A 15,866-nucleotide genomic window follows, 5' to 3' on the forward strand; every position below is an offset into this window, starting at 1 on the left:
AGGAACCCAGCAAATTGCATCAAGTCACTGACACTAGTCAGTGACTTTACAGCAATCCTCATACTAAGCAAGCATATAGCGACAGTGGAGAGGAAAACTCCCTTTTAACAGGAAGAAACCTCCAGAGAATCCTGGCTCAGTATAAGCAGCCATCCTCCACGCTCACTGGGGATCGAGAAGACAGAGAGCACGCACACACACACACACACACACACACACACACACACACACACACACACACGCACGCACGCACACACGCACGCACACACACACCTAGCAATGTGTCCATGGTTACACTGTGATTGCTTAGTTAATATTCTATTTGGCGAGAGATACGTACACCTGGCCAAAGTAAACATACACCTGGCTTAAGTAAACATACACCTGGCCAAAGTAAACATACACCTGGCCAAAGTAAACATACACCTGGCCAAAGTAAACATACACCTGGCCAAAGTAAACATACACCTGGCCTATGTAAACATACACCTGGCCCAAGTAAACATACACCTGGCTTAAGGATACATACACCTGGCCTAAGTAAACGTACACCTGGCCAAAGTAAACATACACCTGGCCTAAGGATACGTACACCTGGCCTAAGGATACGTACACCTGGCCTAAGGATACGTACACCTGGCCTAAGGAAATATGTACCTGTCCAAAAGACATGTACACCTGGCCAAAGTAAACGTACACCTGTCCTAAGAATTGGGAAGACAGGTTTTCTCTGAAAAGTCAGACTTATTTTGGTTTCCTGGAACCCAGTTTAGTTTCTGCAGCTCAGAGCGTGAGAAATTTGACAACTTTTGGAGAAATTGGTTACCAAAGTTTAATCATTATGAAATGTCATCTCTGGCAGATTGAAGTGACCCACATGACCTGGGAAATAGAATACTTCATGCAAAAGTGACTAAAGTCTCCTCTATCCATCATCTGAACCGCTTCACGCTCACTAGTGTCGTTGGGAGCTGGAGCTAATCTCCATGGGCGAGAGGCGGAGGACACCCTGGACAGGTCTCCGGCCCATCACAAGGACACACAGAAGCCCTTTTCAGACAGACATTCTGGAACATTTGCGGACAATTTAATCCGGTTTTTAACCGGAACTGTGCTTTCAGACACACCACTTTTGTACCGGAACTTGTCCTTTCGGCTGAGTTCACACAGCAGGGAAAAGTTCCAGATGTCTGACGGCTGCGGGGGGTGGGGTGGGAATCGGACTCATGTTAAGAAGAAGAAGAAGAAAATATCATTTCTATAGCGCCTCTCAAGATAAAAATCACGAGGCCCTTAAGCATAATTCTGCGCACACGAAGACGCATAAGAGACCTGGATGATGAAGCTCAATGGTTAAAGGAATCACTGAAGCGGTGTGAAGCGCTCCGTCGCGCGTCTAGACGGTACCGTAGGAGGCGAGCTGCCGTGGTTCGCTGCATGCTACAGCAGCGGGCTATCTAGGTGCGCACAGCGTCCCCCAGTCCCCTCCTCCTCCCCCTCCTCCCTGTCCGGAACTTTACCTCACCAGTCTGAAGCAGCCACCCTGTCCGTAACAAGTCCGGACCTGTTACTAGGGGCTTCGTCCGGATAAATTTCGGAACACGTTATCCGGATGTTTGTATTCAGACAGAAAGGTCTTACGGACAGATTCTGGAACATTTCCGTTTTTCATGGCCTGTCTGAAGGGGGCTAGAGAAAACCAGTCACACCCACCTGGGGACAACTTAGAGTAACCTAAAATGCATGTCTTTGGTCTGTGGGAGCCTAATGAAATTATTATTCCAACTGTGTAATCAAATGTTTTTAAATACGGAGAAGAAACCTAAAAACATCAGATTTGACCTGGCCTTCAGGCTGAGCTGTTTCAGTGATGGGAGGCTTCTGTAGCTCATCACAGGTTTGTTTTGTATTTCCAGTCATATTACTGCAGAAGTTTTTGTTTCTGACTGATAATCAGCTTAGGAACATATAAAGAACCAGCTCGCATTGTGTGGAGAAATTTTAGAAAGATTATTTTAGATGCATATGAAGATGAAAGCATGTGTCTTACCAGTAATGGCCCGGCGCACTTCTCTGGCTGCTTCTTCACGAGCCTCGATGGAGGCCTGCTCACTGTACCAAGATGTGTGAGGGGTACAGATCAGGTTGGGAGCATCCTTCAGGGGGCCTGTTGAAAAACTGTAGAAAAGGCAACAGGCCTGAGTGATCCGGGTCCGAACATCTATGGCTACAAACAGCTCTAGGATCAGTAGCTCAGGTATAAACCATTTAACAGAGGCTCATGGGTAAAATTCATTAGATTACCGTAGATTCATTTACAGCTGCAGTTCAATTCAATTCAATTCAGTTTGTTTATATAGCGCCAAATCACAACAAGAGTCATCTCGAGACAATTCACAAACATTCCAATACAGTTCAGTTCACTAAGCCACTCAGTAGGGCTGCTCAATTAATCGAACTTGAATCATAATTACAATCTGAGTTTTGAACCATTATAAAAACAAAACAAGGAGATTATTTGCTCCCACAGTGATGCCAACTTAACGACTTTACTAGATGGGTACCTTTGACATTTGAATCGATCCGGTACTAATTCCCGGTACCTAGGAATCGATACCGGTACTTAACGGTACCAATTTTCGATACTTTTGAGTGTTTATTATTTTAATTCTCTTTTATAATTAAATATATATTTTTCTCAATATAAAACAATATTTGATAAATATCACGATAAATAACATTCAACTGTTTGCATTTTAACATTGTCCTTGTAGTTTTATAAGTTGATAATTAAACTGAAGCAAACATCTTTACTGTGAACTAAATTTACTGTGTATCTTCATTCCTTTTACCGTCCTTTTTCAATTGATTTTTCCTACTGGGAAGTTAGAATTTCCGAGGAGAAAGCGAACGCACCATTAGCTGATAACAACGATGGCAATGGAAGCTAACATATCAAGCTAATGTTATCTTAAACAGTTTATTTAGCTGCTGGAGCAGATTAAAACGACGATGCCTCACACTTAGATCGTTGTTGCTGGTTTCATCTTCACCCAATCACCCGTCGCATTTAGTAAAGTGAAGCCAAACTTTAGAGCGCGTTCATGTTCTAGTCGGAAATTCAGAGTTCCGAGGAGAAAGCGAACGCACCATTAGTGAAACGGAGGCTAAAATATCAAGGTAAAGTTATCTTATACATTTTATTTACCTACCGGAGCATATTAAGATGAGGATGTCTCACTTAGATCGTTGTCGCTGGTTTCATCATCACCCAGTTACCCATCACATTTAGTGAAGTGGACCCAAGCGTTAGCGTGCATTCTTTCTACCATGCTGCTCTGTTTACAACTCGCTCGCAGGGACCGACGACATAACGCTCTTGCGCATGCGCAGCTGTCTTGGCAAGTTCTCGTTGTGAAGGCCGGGTACCGAAACGAGGCACCGTTTGAAGCGACGTGAATCGGTGCTCGGTCGGTACTATGGAATTTGGTCGGTACCTTAAAAAGTACCGAATTCGGTACCCATCCCTAGTTTCAGCTTTTCAGACCCCCTTCTTGACTTTTTAAATACCTAGAAAACAACCTAGAAACATTTCTGGTAACCCTTAACTACTTTCTGGGTAACCGTCGTCGACATTTCCTGCAGGTTGGCAAAACACTCAGCCTGAGCTCCGGATCGTCCATCCGGACATTAGGAAAGAGAATGATGCAGTGATGTGTCGTTGTGAAAGAAACGGCTCTCAGAGCCGGCTCCCTCGTGGATTAGATGGAGTGAGTGACACACCCTGTACCTGCAGCCTAGGCTCCTGAACCACTTAAAATGGCAAAATGTGTGCACACTAACACACACACGCACACACACACACACAGCTTGCCCCCGACTGCTGTGAGACGGGTTGGGGGATTTGCAGCGCACCTCCGATCGTGCCTGGGACAATTTTTACATTACCCGATGGGACCTGTAAATAAACAAGTCAGAAATGGACAGAAATAAGTTCCTCACACTGATAAATAATCTCTCTGAGCGACACGTTGCTACTGTACACTCCCCTACAGCACAGCTGGAGAGGACTAAATAATTATTACGCAACACTTTGTGAAAGTTCACTACAATATAGATGTTTATGTTTTTTTTTCTTATTTTATATATAAATGCACTGTATAATTCTTGCTGTCAGTATATTGGTTGGGTTTTGGGGTCTGTATTGGGTATGCTTAAATAAGTTAAACCTCGGCCAATATTCTTTGGATCATTAACTATGATCAAGTGCAGTGGCCTTTCTATACTAGGAATCAGGAATTTTGTGATTATCTTGTTCCTTATTGATTTTTGTCCTGATTGTGCCCTGTGCAATTTTATGACCGAATACATAAATAAATAAATAAAAACAACATTAATTTAAAACATCATCTTAAATAATCAAGATCTCGATTTCAGTCAAAAATAATTGTGATCATCATTTTTGACATAATCGAGCTGCCCTACCAATCAGTAAAGTTTCCTATGTAAGGAACCCATCAGGTTGCATCAAGTCACCGACTAGTGTCAGCGACTTTACAGCAATCCTCATACTAAACAAGCATTTAGCGACAGTGGAGAGGAAAACTCCCTTTTAACAGGAAGAAACCTCCAGAGAATCCTGGCTCAGTATAAGCAGCCATCCTCCACGACTCACTGGGGATCGAGAAGACAGAGAACACGCACACACACGCACACACACACACACACACACACGTGTAAACTTTTTTTTAAGTGCCTTGAGAGCACACTTGTTGTGATTTGGCACTAAATAAACTGGAGTAAAAACAAGAGTAATGAATCCAGATGAACTTTATGTTTCTGATATTTATAGCAGCATTTTAGTCTAAACTAATGAAACACGAGAACTCCAATCCACCTCCGATCCTTAACTGGTCCCTTTGCTGTGAACACTTCCCAGTATTCCCAGCACATGAGAGTCTTATGAACTGGGCAGTGATTACCTGAAGGGTTCTGTCTCATGGACGTCTAGGGCGGCCCCTCGTATCCGTCCCTCCTTCAGAGCCTGCGCCAGAGCTTTCTCATCCACCAACCCACCTCTGGATGTGTTCACCAGGAAGGCCCCTTGACGCATCTGTGATAAAACGATCAAGCCATGCTGAGCAGAACTTAAACACCTAATCTTCATCAACGTATATAAAGTACATCCGACAATCTCTGACACAAATGAATGAACACTGACTCAGTTTTTCAGGACAAATGTCGTAAATAATAGAGAATGTTTAATAACAGGTTTTTCTAGACTTCTGTTTTGTGTTCATCAGAAAAGAAAACACAGGAAGCGTCCTAGCGGCGGTAACGGAGCATTCGGATGGTTTCATGCCTGGTGCATGAATATTAAACAAAAGTATAGAAAATACAAAACTTAACATCAACTAATCAGACACAAAGGATCGCATTAGGTTAAGATCAAACCGCTAACACACTTTCTACCACAGGCTGGTTTGACTACTGACATTACACTTAAGAGCAGAATCGCAGTGAACTTCGTTTTGGGAGTTGTCCCACTAAAGCGGAAGCTGTGGCCGCTTGTGGCCCTCAGAGAAATTTAGTCTGTTGATGCAGATGGAAACTAACAGAATTTTAGCAAACACTCATCTTTTTTAGTACTAAAAGTAATTAGTTTGGGCATTTTTTAACAAAAACTAAACATCGGATGTTGGTTGCTCTTGAGGTCCTTTAAAAAGCTTGGGCCCATCTACCCTACTACTTATCAAACTTTATCATTATCACTAGGGATGCACAACATATCAGGATCGATATCGTATCAGCCGATGTTAGTCATTTTTAACATATCGATGTCGGTCCGATAAACAAAACTAGGCTGTTATTAACAGCCGATATTTTTCCATCTTGTTTCCATTTGTTTATCTGTTTCAGCTGAGGGGGTGGTGTGTATTTGTTTAGCCATGTGACAGTGATTGTAATCATCTCAGAAGTGTGAGTGTATATAATAACATAAATTCAGCTTTAATAATTTTCATTCTAGAAAAAAATCAGCTGATTTTAGAAGCATTGATGTCAGTATATCTGCAAATATCGGTTATCAGCCATAACAGTGGTAATAATATCGGTATCGGCCCAAAACTTTCATATCAGTGCATCACTAACTATCACGATCATTGTTTAGGTCTGTATGAAATGAAGCACACACAGGCTTCCTGCAGGTTTCATCAAGTTAAATTCAAGACTTTAAGACCTTTTCAAGAACACTAACACGTTTAATACCCATGTCACAGCCCTACTGGCAAAACTAAATCCTTGAACCTGTGTTCATTTATTTATCTTTGTTGTATTATATTTAGCCAAAACACTCAGTAGAGAACAGCAGTAGAGCAGCTTGCGCTTTCACTGAAAGGGTAGCTAGGTAACGTAAAACACATGTTTAAACCATAACAGCGTCGGTAGGACTGGGTATCAGGAGATACTTCTGGATACCACCTGGTCTTTGATGGTGGTACTTTAATGATACTTTGTTGAAATCTATAATTTTTTTACTTTAAGAGAGGAAAACAAACTACTTAAAGGTTTTGTTCTTATTGTTTATATTATTTTATATTTATATTATACTTTATTTCACCAAAGCTACAGTGCAAATGTTAAAGGTGCAACATTTAAATACATGTAAAAAACAAGTCTTCATTAATGCTTCCCTTCATGTCAGTAACAGCAGTAATTACAACCCAGCTGAACTGCATTTATCATGCTGGTAAACAGCAGCTAAGTTGGTTTTATGTCCTGTCTCCGCTTTATCAGCCTCCATCCTCAGACTCCTCCAGTGTTTTGGAAGGTGATGGACTCGGGTTTACTTTTTTGCAGTCAAAGACTTTACGAGATGATGCCGTGCACGACCAGGTGCTGCCCTTCTTGATTTTCGTGGCACCAATCACCGGATTTGCATTTAGTTGCTGTTTACTTAAGCAAAACGCACCCAAACGTTTGAGGGTTTTTTGCCTGCAGAGAAGTGTTGTTGAAAGGAGACGCAAGACTTGCGGTGGATCACTTACCGGGACATTTTAATGATTTTTTTTGTGATATCAGTGCCTACCGAATGTTTTCACTCAGTCCCAAAGAGGTCCAGAGTTCTGGCACCCAGCCCTGGGCGTCCGTCAACCTTCCTCATGGTCTGCTGAGATTTTCCCCGTTTCTCCTAAGCTGGAGGTTCGTGTGGTCTGTGTTGTTTACCGTTTGTATCATCGCTGCTGTAGCGCGGGAGCGGAATACGTCACGTGTTCGGGGTATTTTGACCCAAAGCTGTGCTGCGTTCTCAATTATTGGTTGCGCCAGTTTATTTATGCTTCGTTATTGAATAAAAATGATTGTGGTTGAAAATGAAACTTTAGAGGACAAATACAGTACGGAGAATATACATACAGCACAAATTTTAAGACCCAGCTGTCAAAATTCAAGACTTTTAGGAAATGTTTTAAAATTAATTTAGAAATTATTTCCAAATTCCTAAATTCAATGCTTTTAAGACTATTTAAGACCCCGCGGGAAGCCTGCATACAGACTACAGACACAGATTACACCAAGAACAAATGGTGCAGGATAAACTCTGGCACAGCTGACTCGAGTCACAAACAGTGCTTTTATCACAGCACTAACCACACAGCTATAAGACTACTACTAGTTCCAGCTCCATAAGCAGTCATCAACACTGCTGCACACCGACCAGGTCTACCTGGTCACCAACAAGCTGCAGATCCTAAAAGTAGGAAGCCTAAAGGCTCTGGTCAAGCATGTGCAATAAATACAAAGAACTGTTTCTAGGAAGAGAAAATGTATTACCGCTACAGGACAACAAATGTGAGCTTCTTCCACCATATTAACACAAAGCACCGGTGCATCCTCTCACCTGTTTGATGGTGAAGTCGTTGATGAGGTGGTGGTTGTGCTCGTTCAGACTGCAGTGCAGAGACACACAGTCAGAGTGGATGAGCAGGTCCTGCAGGGTGGCCATCCGCTGCAGACCCAGAGAACGCTCAACGCCATCAGGAAGATAGGGGTCATAAAATATCACGCTAAATCCAAAAGCCTTGGCTCGCAGAGCTACAGCTTGACCCACACGACCTGAAAGGAGGAGATGTAAAGGCTGTGAACAGCTGATGAAATAAGTACTTCAGTCAGACTTCCAGTGGTTTTTACAACCAGCTCACAATTCTCGAGTCTTTTCCTCCCCATCTACATTCTTCACTTACCTAGACCGATGATCCCGAGAGTTTCACCCCGGATTCGAGCGGCGCCACCAGCCACCTCCCTGATCTGCTCCACACTAGAGGCCCGTGTTCCCTCCCTCAGGGCCTGGTGCATCCAGGTGACTCGCCTGTACAGGTTGAGAATCAGACATAGCGAAGTGTCGGCTGTCTCCTCCACCGAGGCTGCTGGCACGTTACACACAGCAATACCTGGATGACAAAGACACCAACAGCAATTAACGCTCTCTGCTAGCTGTGTGTATGCGGCGCGGCCGTCTGTAATGCACACACTCACCTAGCTCAGCTGCTGCTTTAACATCCACGTTGTCAAAACCCGAGCCAATCCTGACGATCACTCGCAGGCCTTTAAACTTTTCCAAGTCGTCCCTGGATAAAGTAATGGTGTGGTACAGCAGGGCGGCCACGGCTTCATTAAGCACCTACACACAACGAGATTCAAGTTATCAGCACGACCATCCTGGTGTCTCTTCCTCCTGGACTCGTCTCATGTGAGCTCCTCAGCTACCTTCTCGTGAATCTCTTGTGTGGACTGGGCATCACAGAAAGCCACGGTAGCCACGTCTTTGAGGATCGGCATTTCTACAGTGCAGTCGCGTCCATCCAGCAGGGCCACCAGGGGCCGGGGGTGCATGGGCCCATTCAGGATGGGGGGTCGGATACCTGCGTCCACAAAAACACAAACATTACCAACAAATATGCGGTGATGGATTAGGAGCCATCAGCAGGACTTCCTGCTAAATATATTTTGAAAAGAGCTTTTTTAAAACCCAAAATGAAAATCTCAAACCTGTGTAACTAAAGCAAAGCTGGATCTTATTAAAATATTAAATAGAAAATACCAAAACCTTTCCTGACGTTTCTTTAAGCTAACTGATTGAAATCTCGTGTCACTACTCACACATCTGTTAAGTTCAGGTTAGTGACTCAACAGTCTGCATTTCCCTGTCTGGACTTCCCGACGCGATGCAAGTCATCATGCTACCCTTGCTCAGAAATCCCCCTCCACACAAACACGGCTAACTGCCTCACCTCTCAGACATAGGAAGTCAGACTTTTATGACTCGGTTTTTCCAGCAGATCCAGCGAACTACAAGAGCCATGTGTGTAAACTCATCAGCAACGTGTAACCAAATCTCTGTCGAGGCATGGAGAGCATCCAGGAATATGGCCTACTTGGACTCCAGCTCCACTTAAGAACGCATGTAACCAGTGTTTCCAGTCGGGCCTCCGTCGGCCCAGTTCTGGCTGCTGTGAAGATTAGACAGGAGCTAAGCTCTGGGTAAGAACTCGACCCGAGTCCTTTATGAGCAGAAGACACGTTGATATGGGTAAGATGGGGGGGAGAGGTGATGTTGCGGCTGGGGGGAAGGGTCGCTGAGAGGAGGTGGTGGTGGGGGGTTCGGGGTGTATGGGGGTCTAAGTCCTGACCTACATCACACGTCTTTAAGAGTCACATTTAGCTGATGAACCACCATCAGGAGAAAAGCCGGTAAAAAACGACCACCTCAAAACTAAACCATTCATGCCCGTCTGATTTGAGTTTTTCTAGTGTGTCGCTCTCCTCTTTTCACACTGAATGTATTTGTTGCCCTGTCGCTGCAGTGTGACAGGTGTGTGTTCCACTGTGGCGGAGCCCGCCGAGTTGGAACGTTTCCTTGGACAGAGGGCAGGACATAATGGTGAGACGGCTAAGGAGGAGAAGGGAACCGCTGGTGAAAATCTGAGCTTTCATTCTGGACAAAACGCAAACAGGAAAGGAGGATCTCAGCATATTTAACGTCTTGTTCCAGTCTGGAATCACAAATTTGGTTATTGGCATCAGCAAGGCTCCCATTCCTGCTGCTACACACAAAGAGACGTTTGCTCTGCAGAAAAAGCCTAAAGTGGTTGATCACAAAGACCCCTCAGACAAAATATACAAGCAGGCAGGCCTACACACAGAGTAATTTGAGTAAAGGACGTTGGCATAGCCAAGGCCTATGAAGAGCAAGCATGGCCAGACACACAATACAATTCATTCAGTGATTCATTCAACCTCCCTCCCTTTGCCTTTCTTTCCTCCGCTCCCTCCTCTCCCTCTGGCTGTATTTAGAGTAAGAGGTGGGGGGGGAGGGGCAGCAGACGATGATAATGCAGCAAGCAGCGGTACTCCACCCAGACGCAGCTAGAAATACGCTTATTCAGTTCCTTCTCAACGGCTGCGACACCACTGAACGTGAAGGGGAAACTGCTCACAGAGCAGCGCCGCACCCAAACCCTAGACCCCCCCACCTATCTCACACACAGTTTAGAAAACTTAAAAACACATGCCAGAACAGAAAACACACACAAGCACCGGGGCCTAACCTTGCATTGTGAAGTGTGTCAGCCCGTCTTCCTGCCTCTCTCTACCGCTCTTATTTTTCCTCCCTCTCTTGCCAGCCTGCTCTAGGCTGACTGGATCCCAGCTGTCATCCACGCCCAGCCCCTCCCCCACGGACGCCATCCAATCACAGGGCGCGCCATTGTGAACCAACCAACCAGCACTAACCTCATTAGCATAGCCCAAGCCAAGGCTGAGGGCGGTTTGGGGCTGTTGTCGTTTTTTAAAGAGACAGCTGGCCTGTTTCCCCACAGCCTCGGCCATAACCCTTCACCTTCTCCTCTTCCTCTCATTGGTCTCCAGAGACTCTCCCTGACTGTCTCCTCCATTTCTGTCTGATCACCAAAGACTCTGAACACTGGCTGCTGAAGGAGGATTCCTGCTTATCGTACCAGGCTGTGTGTTAGAGAAGCACCAAGTTCACAGAGCACTTTCTGGGCAGCAAATTTTTACATTTCAACTCCACCAACAGAAGATGCTAGTGAAGGTTCTCCATCATCAAATGCATGGTACTTCTAGTAGTGTCAAACCAAGCTAACGGGCCTTTTCCACTACTTAGAGCAGCTCGACTCTACACTGTTCAGATGGTAGTCCATGACACCTGGGAAACTGCTCTAGCGAGCGGGCTCGTCTCAGCGAAGCGACACCCAGAGTTTGAAAAGTAGTGCAAGGATTAGGGGTTGCTCGTCTGATCTGATCACGAAATCGGCCCTGATCTCATCATTTTAAAAATGATCCAAGTCAAGTGGAATAGATCGGATTTAATCTTATAAAACAACTAACTCATCCTGAGACAGAGATTTTCAAACAGATCAACAGTGGCTTGGTTTTCATTTGAACTATTTCCTCTGCATCAGTATTCCTTGTTTCTTGGACGACAACGCCTTAACATCATACAATTTACAGCGGTGGCTGTTAGCTAGTAGGCTAATTCAGAAATAACGTGTCTCCTCAGGAAAGAGCAGGTTTATACAGGAATCCTAGAGTTTAATTTACTACCTTTTACTACCTCTGAAATGTGTTTTCATACGCTGACCCCTCTCACCCTGGTCATGGACTGTTGACACCCTGCCTTCAGGGAGGAGGTTCAGGTCCTTACAGACTAGAACCTTGCGTCACAAAAACAGCTTCTTCCCCTCCGCTGTAAGGCTCCTGAACACCCGATGAATGGTCAAAACACACACAAATGCCCTGATCACCCACATTTCTATGCTTATGATTGCTTTCTGACTATGTTTCTTTTATTTATCTTTATTTGATGTATCCTAATGTAAATACTGCCTCACCTGACTTTAATCTGAATGTATGTTTGCACCTTCCTTGTACCTTGTACAAATTCCTAGTAGATGACTCACATGCACATGGTAATAAATCTGATTCTGATGTTTTACTACCAACACTACATCAAACAGCAGCCTTTTTATGGGGAGGGGTAGATGCCCTCTGACCTATGCATGATGATGGCCCATCCCTCACCCAGGACAAACTATATCCATCTAATATGACAAGTGTGACACTCTTGACTAAAACAACACACACTAGTGATGCACCGATATGAAATTTTTGGGCCGATACCGATATCAAGAACCCTGTTATGGCCGATAACCGATTAGGGCCGCAACGATTCGGCGACGTTTTCGACAAATATCGACAATAGAAATAGTCGACAATGAAACGCTACGCGTACCAAAACATCTCAGGTTTGGGAGCATTCTAGCCTGGATTCAGCAAATAAAAAGATTACCCGCATCTTTTGTAAGTTCTTGCTGTGTTTGTCTTCTAATTCCCTTTTTGGTTCTTTGTTAAACACAGATAAGGCTTTTCTTTACCTTGCTAACGTTTCGTTTGCAGCTGCAAACATCCTCAGAGCTGACGCTGATGGTGGCGTCACTTCCTACTCTGTTTATCTGCGGGCAGCAGAGGACGTTGTCGCCCTCTGCTGCCCGCTCTCCCCTCTCCGATGATGCAGTCCCATGCACGATCCAATGTATAGACCCCATTGTCTCTGTTCATAGTCCCACATCCACGTGTCCTTATCTCTGTAGCTTCCTTTATCCATCTTTTGTATTTCTGTTGTTCGGTGTTTATGATCCTTGTGTTGTCCCAGTCCATTATATGGTTTTCTCTTGTGCAGTGATCTGTTACGGCCCATTTCTTTATTGTACTTTCTGCTTCTAATTTTGCTGCTCTTGTGTGTCTTCGACTTGTTTCTTTCTCGCACTCCTTTCTATGTTCTATTGTTCGTGTGTTGAGTTGGCGTCCGGTGTCTCCTATGTATGTTTTATTGCAGGGTTTGCATGGGATTTCATAAACGACTCCACATTTAAGTCCAGCTGGTATCTTGTCTTTTGGGTGCACTAGTCTGTTTCTAACTGTTGTGTATGGTTTTGTTGGTGTGTTTATGTTGTGGTTTTTCATTGTTGCTCTTATTTTTTCTGTTATGCCTTTGATGTATGGTAAGGGAGAGCGGGCAGCAGAGGACCTCTGCTGCCCGTGGATAAAGGAGCAGGAAGTGACGCCGCCATCAGCGTCAGCTCTGAAGATGTTTGCAGCCACAAACGAAACCGTCAGCAAGGTAAAGAAAAACCTCATCTGTGTCCTCTTCTGGGTGATGTCAGAGGAGGGTAGTAACTAATTTACCTGAGTAACTTTTTGAGGAAAAGAAATTGAGTAATTTTACAGTGTTGTATTTTATTTTTACTTATTTAGAGTAATATTATTATGAAGTCTTTCTACTCTTACTTGAGTACATTCTTTAGTTACTTGACTGACTGAAGATCCAGCCTGTTGTAACCAGAACAGCAGCGTTTACAGCCTGGTCACCAGCTCAGTGGCCTAGTGCTACAGTGACCGCCCTGAGACTTGGAGATTGTGGGTTCAAATCCCAGTCAGGTCAAAATGGGACCCAATGCCTCCCTGCTTGACACTCAGCTTTAAGGGTCGGATTGGGGGGATTGAGCGTGGCCGTGTCTGCACCTCACCGCTCCCCCAGGGGATGGGTCAAATGCGGAGTGTAGCTGCCAGCTGAGCAGCTGTTGGTGATTCCCCATGATTAGCCCACAAAACTTAGATAAAGCCATCTTTCCAGGAAGCAGGAGAGAAATCATGAGCAAATTGGATGTGGAGACTGCTTAGAGGTCTAAAAACATTGTGGTCTAACTTTACCTCAGCTGCGTATTTAATGCCGCATCCCCACATATCACCTGACGTGGTCAGCAGTTGACTGCCTATTCATTAGCACCCTTGGCTAGCGGAGCAAGGTTTCACTGTTCTACATTAGATACAAGGGATCAATGGATGCAGCAAATAAAAGCTGATGCCCCCGTCGAGGCTCCCAGTCTTTCTTCACAGGGCCAGGGACAGCTACACGGAGAACAAATTTCACCAGTGTGTGACGAGTGGACTAATACAACGTTAAACATAAATCTGTTGAAGGTGAATCGACAGTAAATATAGTTGGTGGAACCCCGGGCTGTTCTAAAATGTATGCACAACTTTTGAGTTGTGCATACATGTTATAACAGCCCGATCTCAATCTGCTGCGTTCCTTACATAGGAAACTTTTAGCTGATTGGCTTGATGAACTGAAATCAATTGGAATGCCGACTTTGTGAAGTCCCCTTGAGACGATTCTTGTGGTGATTTGGCGCTATGCAAACAAACTGAATTGAAAACTGAATTAAAGATCTAACATGAATAATAGTCATTAGGAAATGCATTTCTGCATTCATTAGCAACTTCATTTTTATTTTTGACTCCTTTCCTATTTTGTTCTCTAAACGTCCTAATGCTTTTGCATCATGTATAAATGCGTGCTCTTACCCTCGCAAATGCGGTCAAGTCTCTGCCGCTTGACATGTTTGGTTTTTTCCATCAGAGCCATAGACCAAGAAGTCTTAACCTGGAACAGCAGAGAACAGAGCTAAGTGCTGGGGGAGGGGGAGGGGGATTCAGTGATGTCCACCTAGAATCACCTGTGAACAAAAGAGGAATCCAGTCAGTCGTTTGTATGTTTGTCAGTTACAAAGCGTTACATGGCTGCACGAGGTATGTTTCTTGTTAGAAAAATTCATGATCCCATTTCATTTCTACGAGCAAGTCACGTTTGAGTTTATTACACAGAAGGTGTCATAATGGACTCCTTTTGCCCAGTTAAGTCGTGCCTGCAGTATGAAATTTAGCCATCAACACAACACATTTCCTCTACTTTGGGCTTAATAGTCTTTACCGATTTCCCAACAGGTGTTTTTGACCAAACAGTTGTTCGGGCTGCTGTGGAGTTGTTCCAATGACCAGGGTGTTTGTTTTTGCAGTGCCAGAGGAATGCTGCGCAACATTCGGTGCAGCCATGTTTACACACCTGACATTTACCCTCAACAATAACGAACACTGTAGTCGTAGCTGTGCGCCGCTGGTCTTTGGTTTTTATAGCTGTTTGACGGAAGGTTTCAGAGATTCAGGAGGAGAGCTGGGAGACGAGGACTTGCATAGAGCAGTCTACCTTTTTGTCGACACATCACCTGACAACTGCAATTATAGCAATATGTGTGCAGTTTTATCTGTGCAGGTGCTGGAAGAGTATTCAGCTAGCTTTACTGATCAGTGCACACTTCTGCACGGACCAATGCAATCATAAAGCATTTCTCCACTCTGGAGTCCCTACGAGACAAAAATGACCCAATGGACAGATGAAAGGATGAAAAAACCACCTCAGTAGTGTCAGTTCAACGCTAAAAAAAATACTTCTGAAATATAGTTGGTCCATAAGTGCCTTAGGGGATCTGTGACCAAAATCAAGAGGCTAAATAAAGATTACTCTTTGTGAAATGTTTTATTCTGTCTCAGGTGAATAATAGTAAAGAGTAACTAAGAGAGTGTGTGTGTGTGTGTGTGTGTGTGTGTGTGTGTGTGTGTGTGTGTGTGTGTGTGTGTGTGTGTGTGTGTGTGTGTGTGTGTGTGTGTGTGTGTGTATAATCTTAATTACAACTAGGGATGCACCGATACGATACTGGTATCGGCATCGGTAAAGGTTAACCAATACCAATGCAATTGCTTGAAAATGGCTTCACTGTAACTTGTCATTTCTGTTCACCTAATATTTTAGTTTTGTTATGATTTCCATTCATATATTTTACTTTTTATCTACCTCACAGTCTCTCTGTTGAAAGCAGAGAAGAAAATAAAATCTGTATTCAAATCATTGCATTTTTTTGTGTGGTAGTAGTATCGTTATTGGTAATCGGCAT

General features: G+C 44.1%; 1 protein-coding gene across 3 annotated transcripts in view; it reads right to left on the bottom strand.

Moving 5' to 3' along the window:
- Positions 1 to 15,866, bottom strand: part of ctbp1 (C-terminal binding protein 1) — a 25,100-nt gene that overhangs the window by 7,218 nt on the left and 2,016 nt on the right. The window contains exons 3-9 of one of the 3 annotated variants that reach the window (XM_054738983.2): positions 14,443 to 14,521; positions 8,764 to 8,918; positions 8,533 to 8,677; positions 8,241 to 8,447; positions 7,898 to 8,112; positions 4,983 to 5,113; positions 2,051 to 2,178 (exon numbers count right to left, since the gene is read on the bottom strand). In XM_054738983.2, the coding sequence (XP_054594958.1) occupies positions 2,051 to 2,178; positions 4,983 to 5,113; positions 7,898 to 8,112; positions 8,241 to 8,447; positions 8,533 to 8,677; positions 8,764 to 8,918; positions 14,443 to 14,503 (1,042 nt within the window). In that variant the 5' untranslated portion in view covers positions 14,504 to 14,521. Of the gene's footprint in view, positions 1 to 2,050; positions 2,179 to 4,982; positions 5,114 to 7,897; positions 8,113 to 8,240; positions 8,448 to 8,532; positions 8,678 to 8,763; positions 8,919 to 10,604; positions 11,063 to 14,442; positions 14,595 to 15,866 lie in introns of those variants that run through there. The other 2 variants (XM_054738984.2, XM_054738982.2) reach the window with 2 other exon arrangements.

The sequence above is a fragment of the Nothobranchius furzeri genome, chromosome 1 (genome assembly GCF_043380555.1).
Source record: "Nothobranchius furzeri strain GRZ-AD chromosome 1, NfurGRZ-RIMD1, whole genome shotgun sequence".
NCBI classification, from domain to species: domain Eukaryota; kingdom Metazoa; phylum Chordata; class Actinopteri; order Cyprinodontiformes; family Nothobranchiidae; genus Nothobranchius; species Nothobranchius furzeri.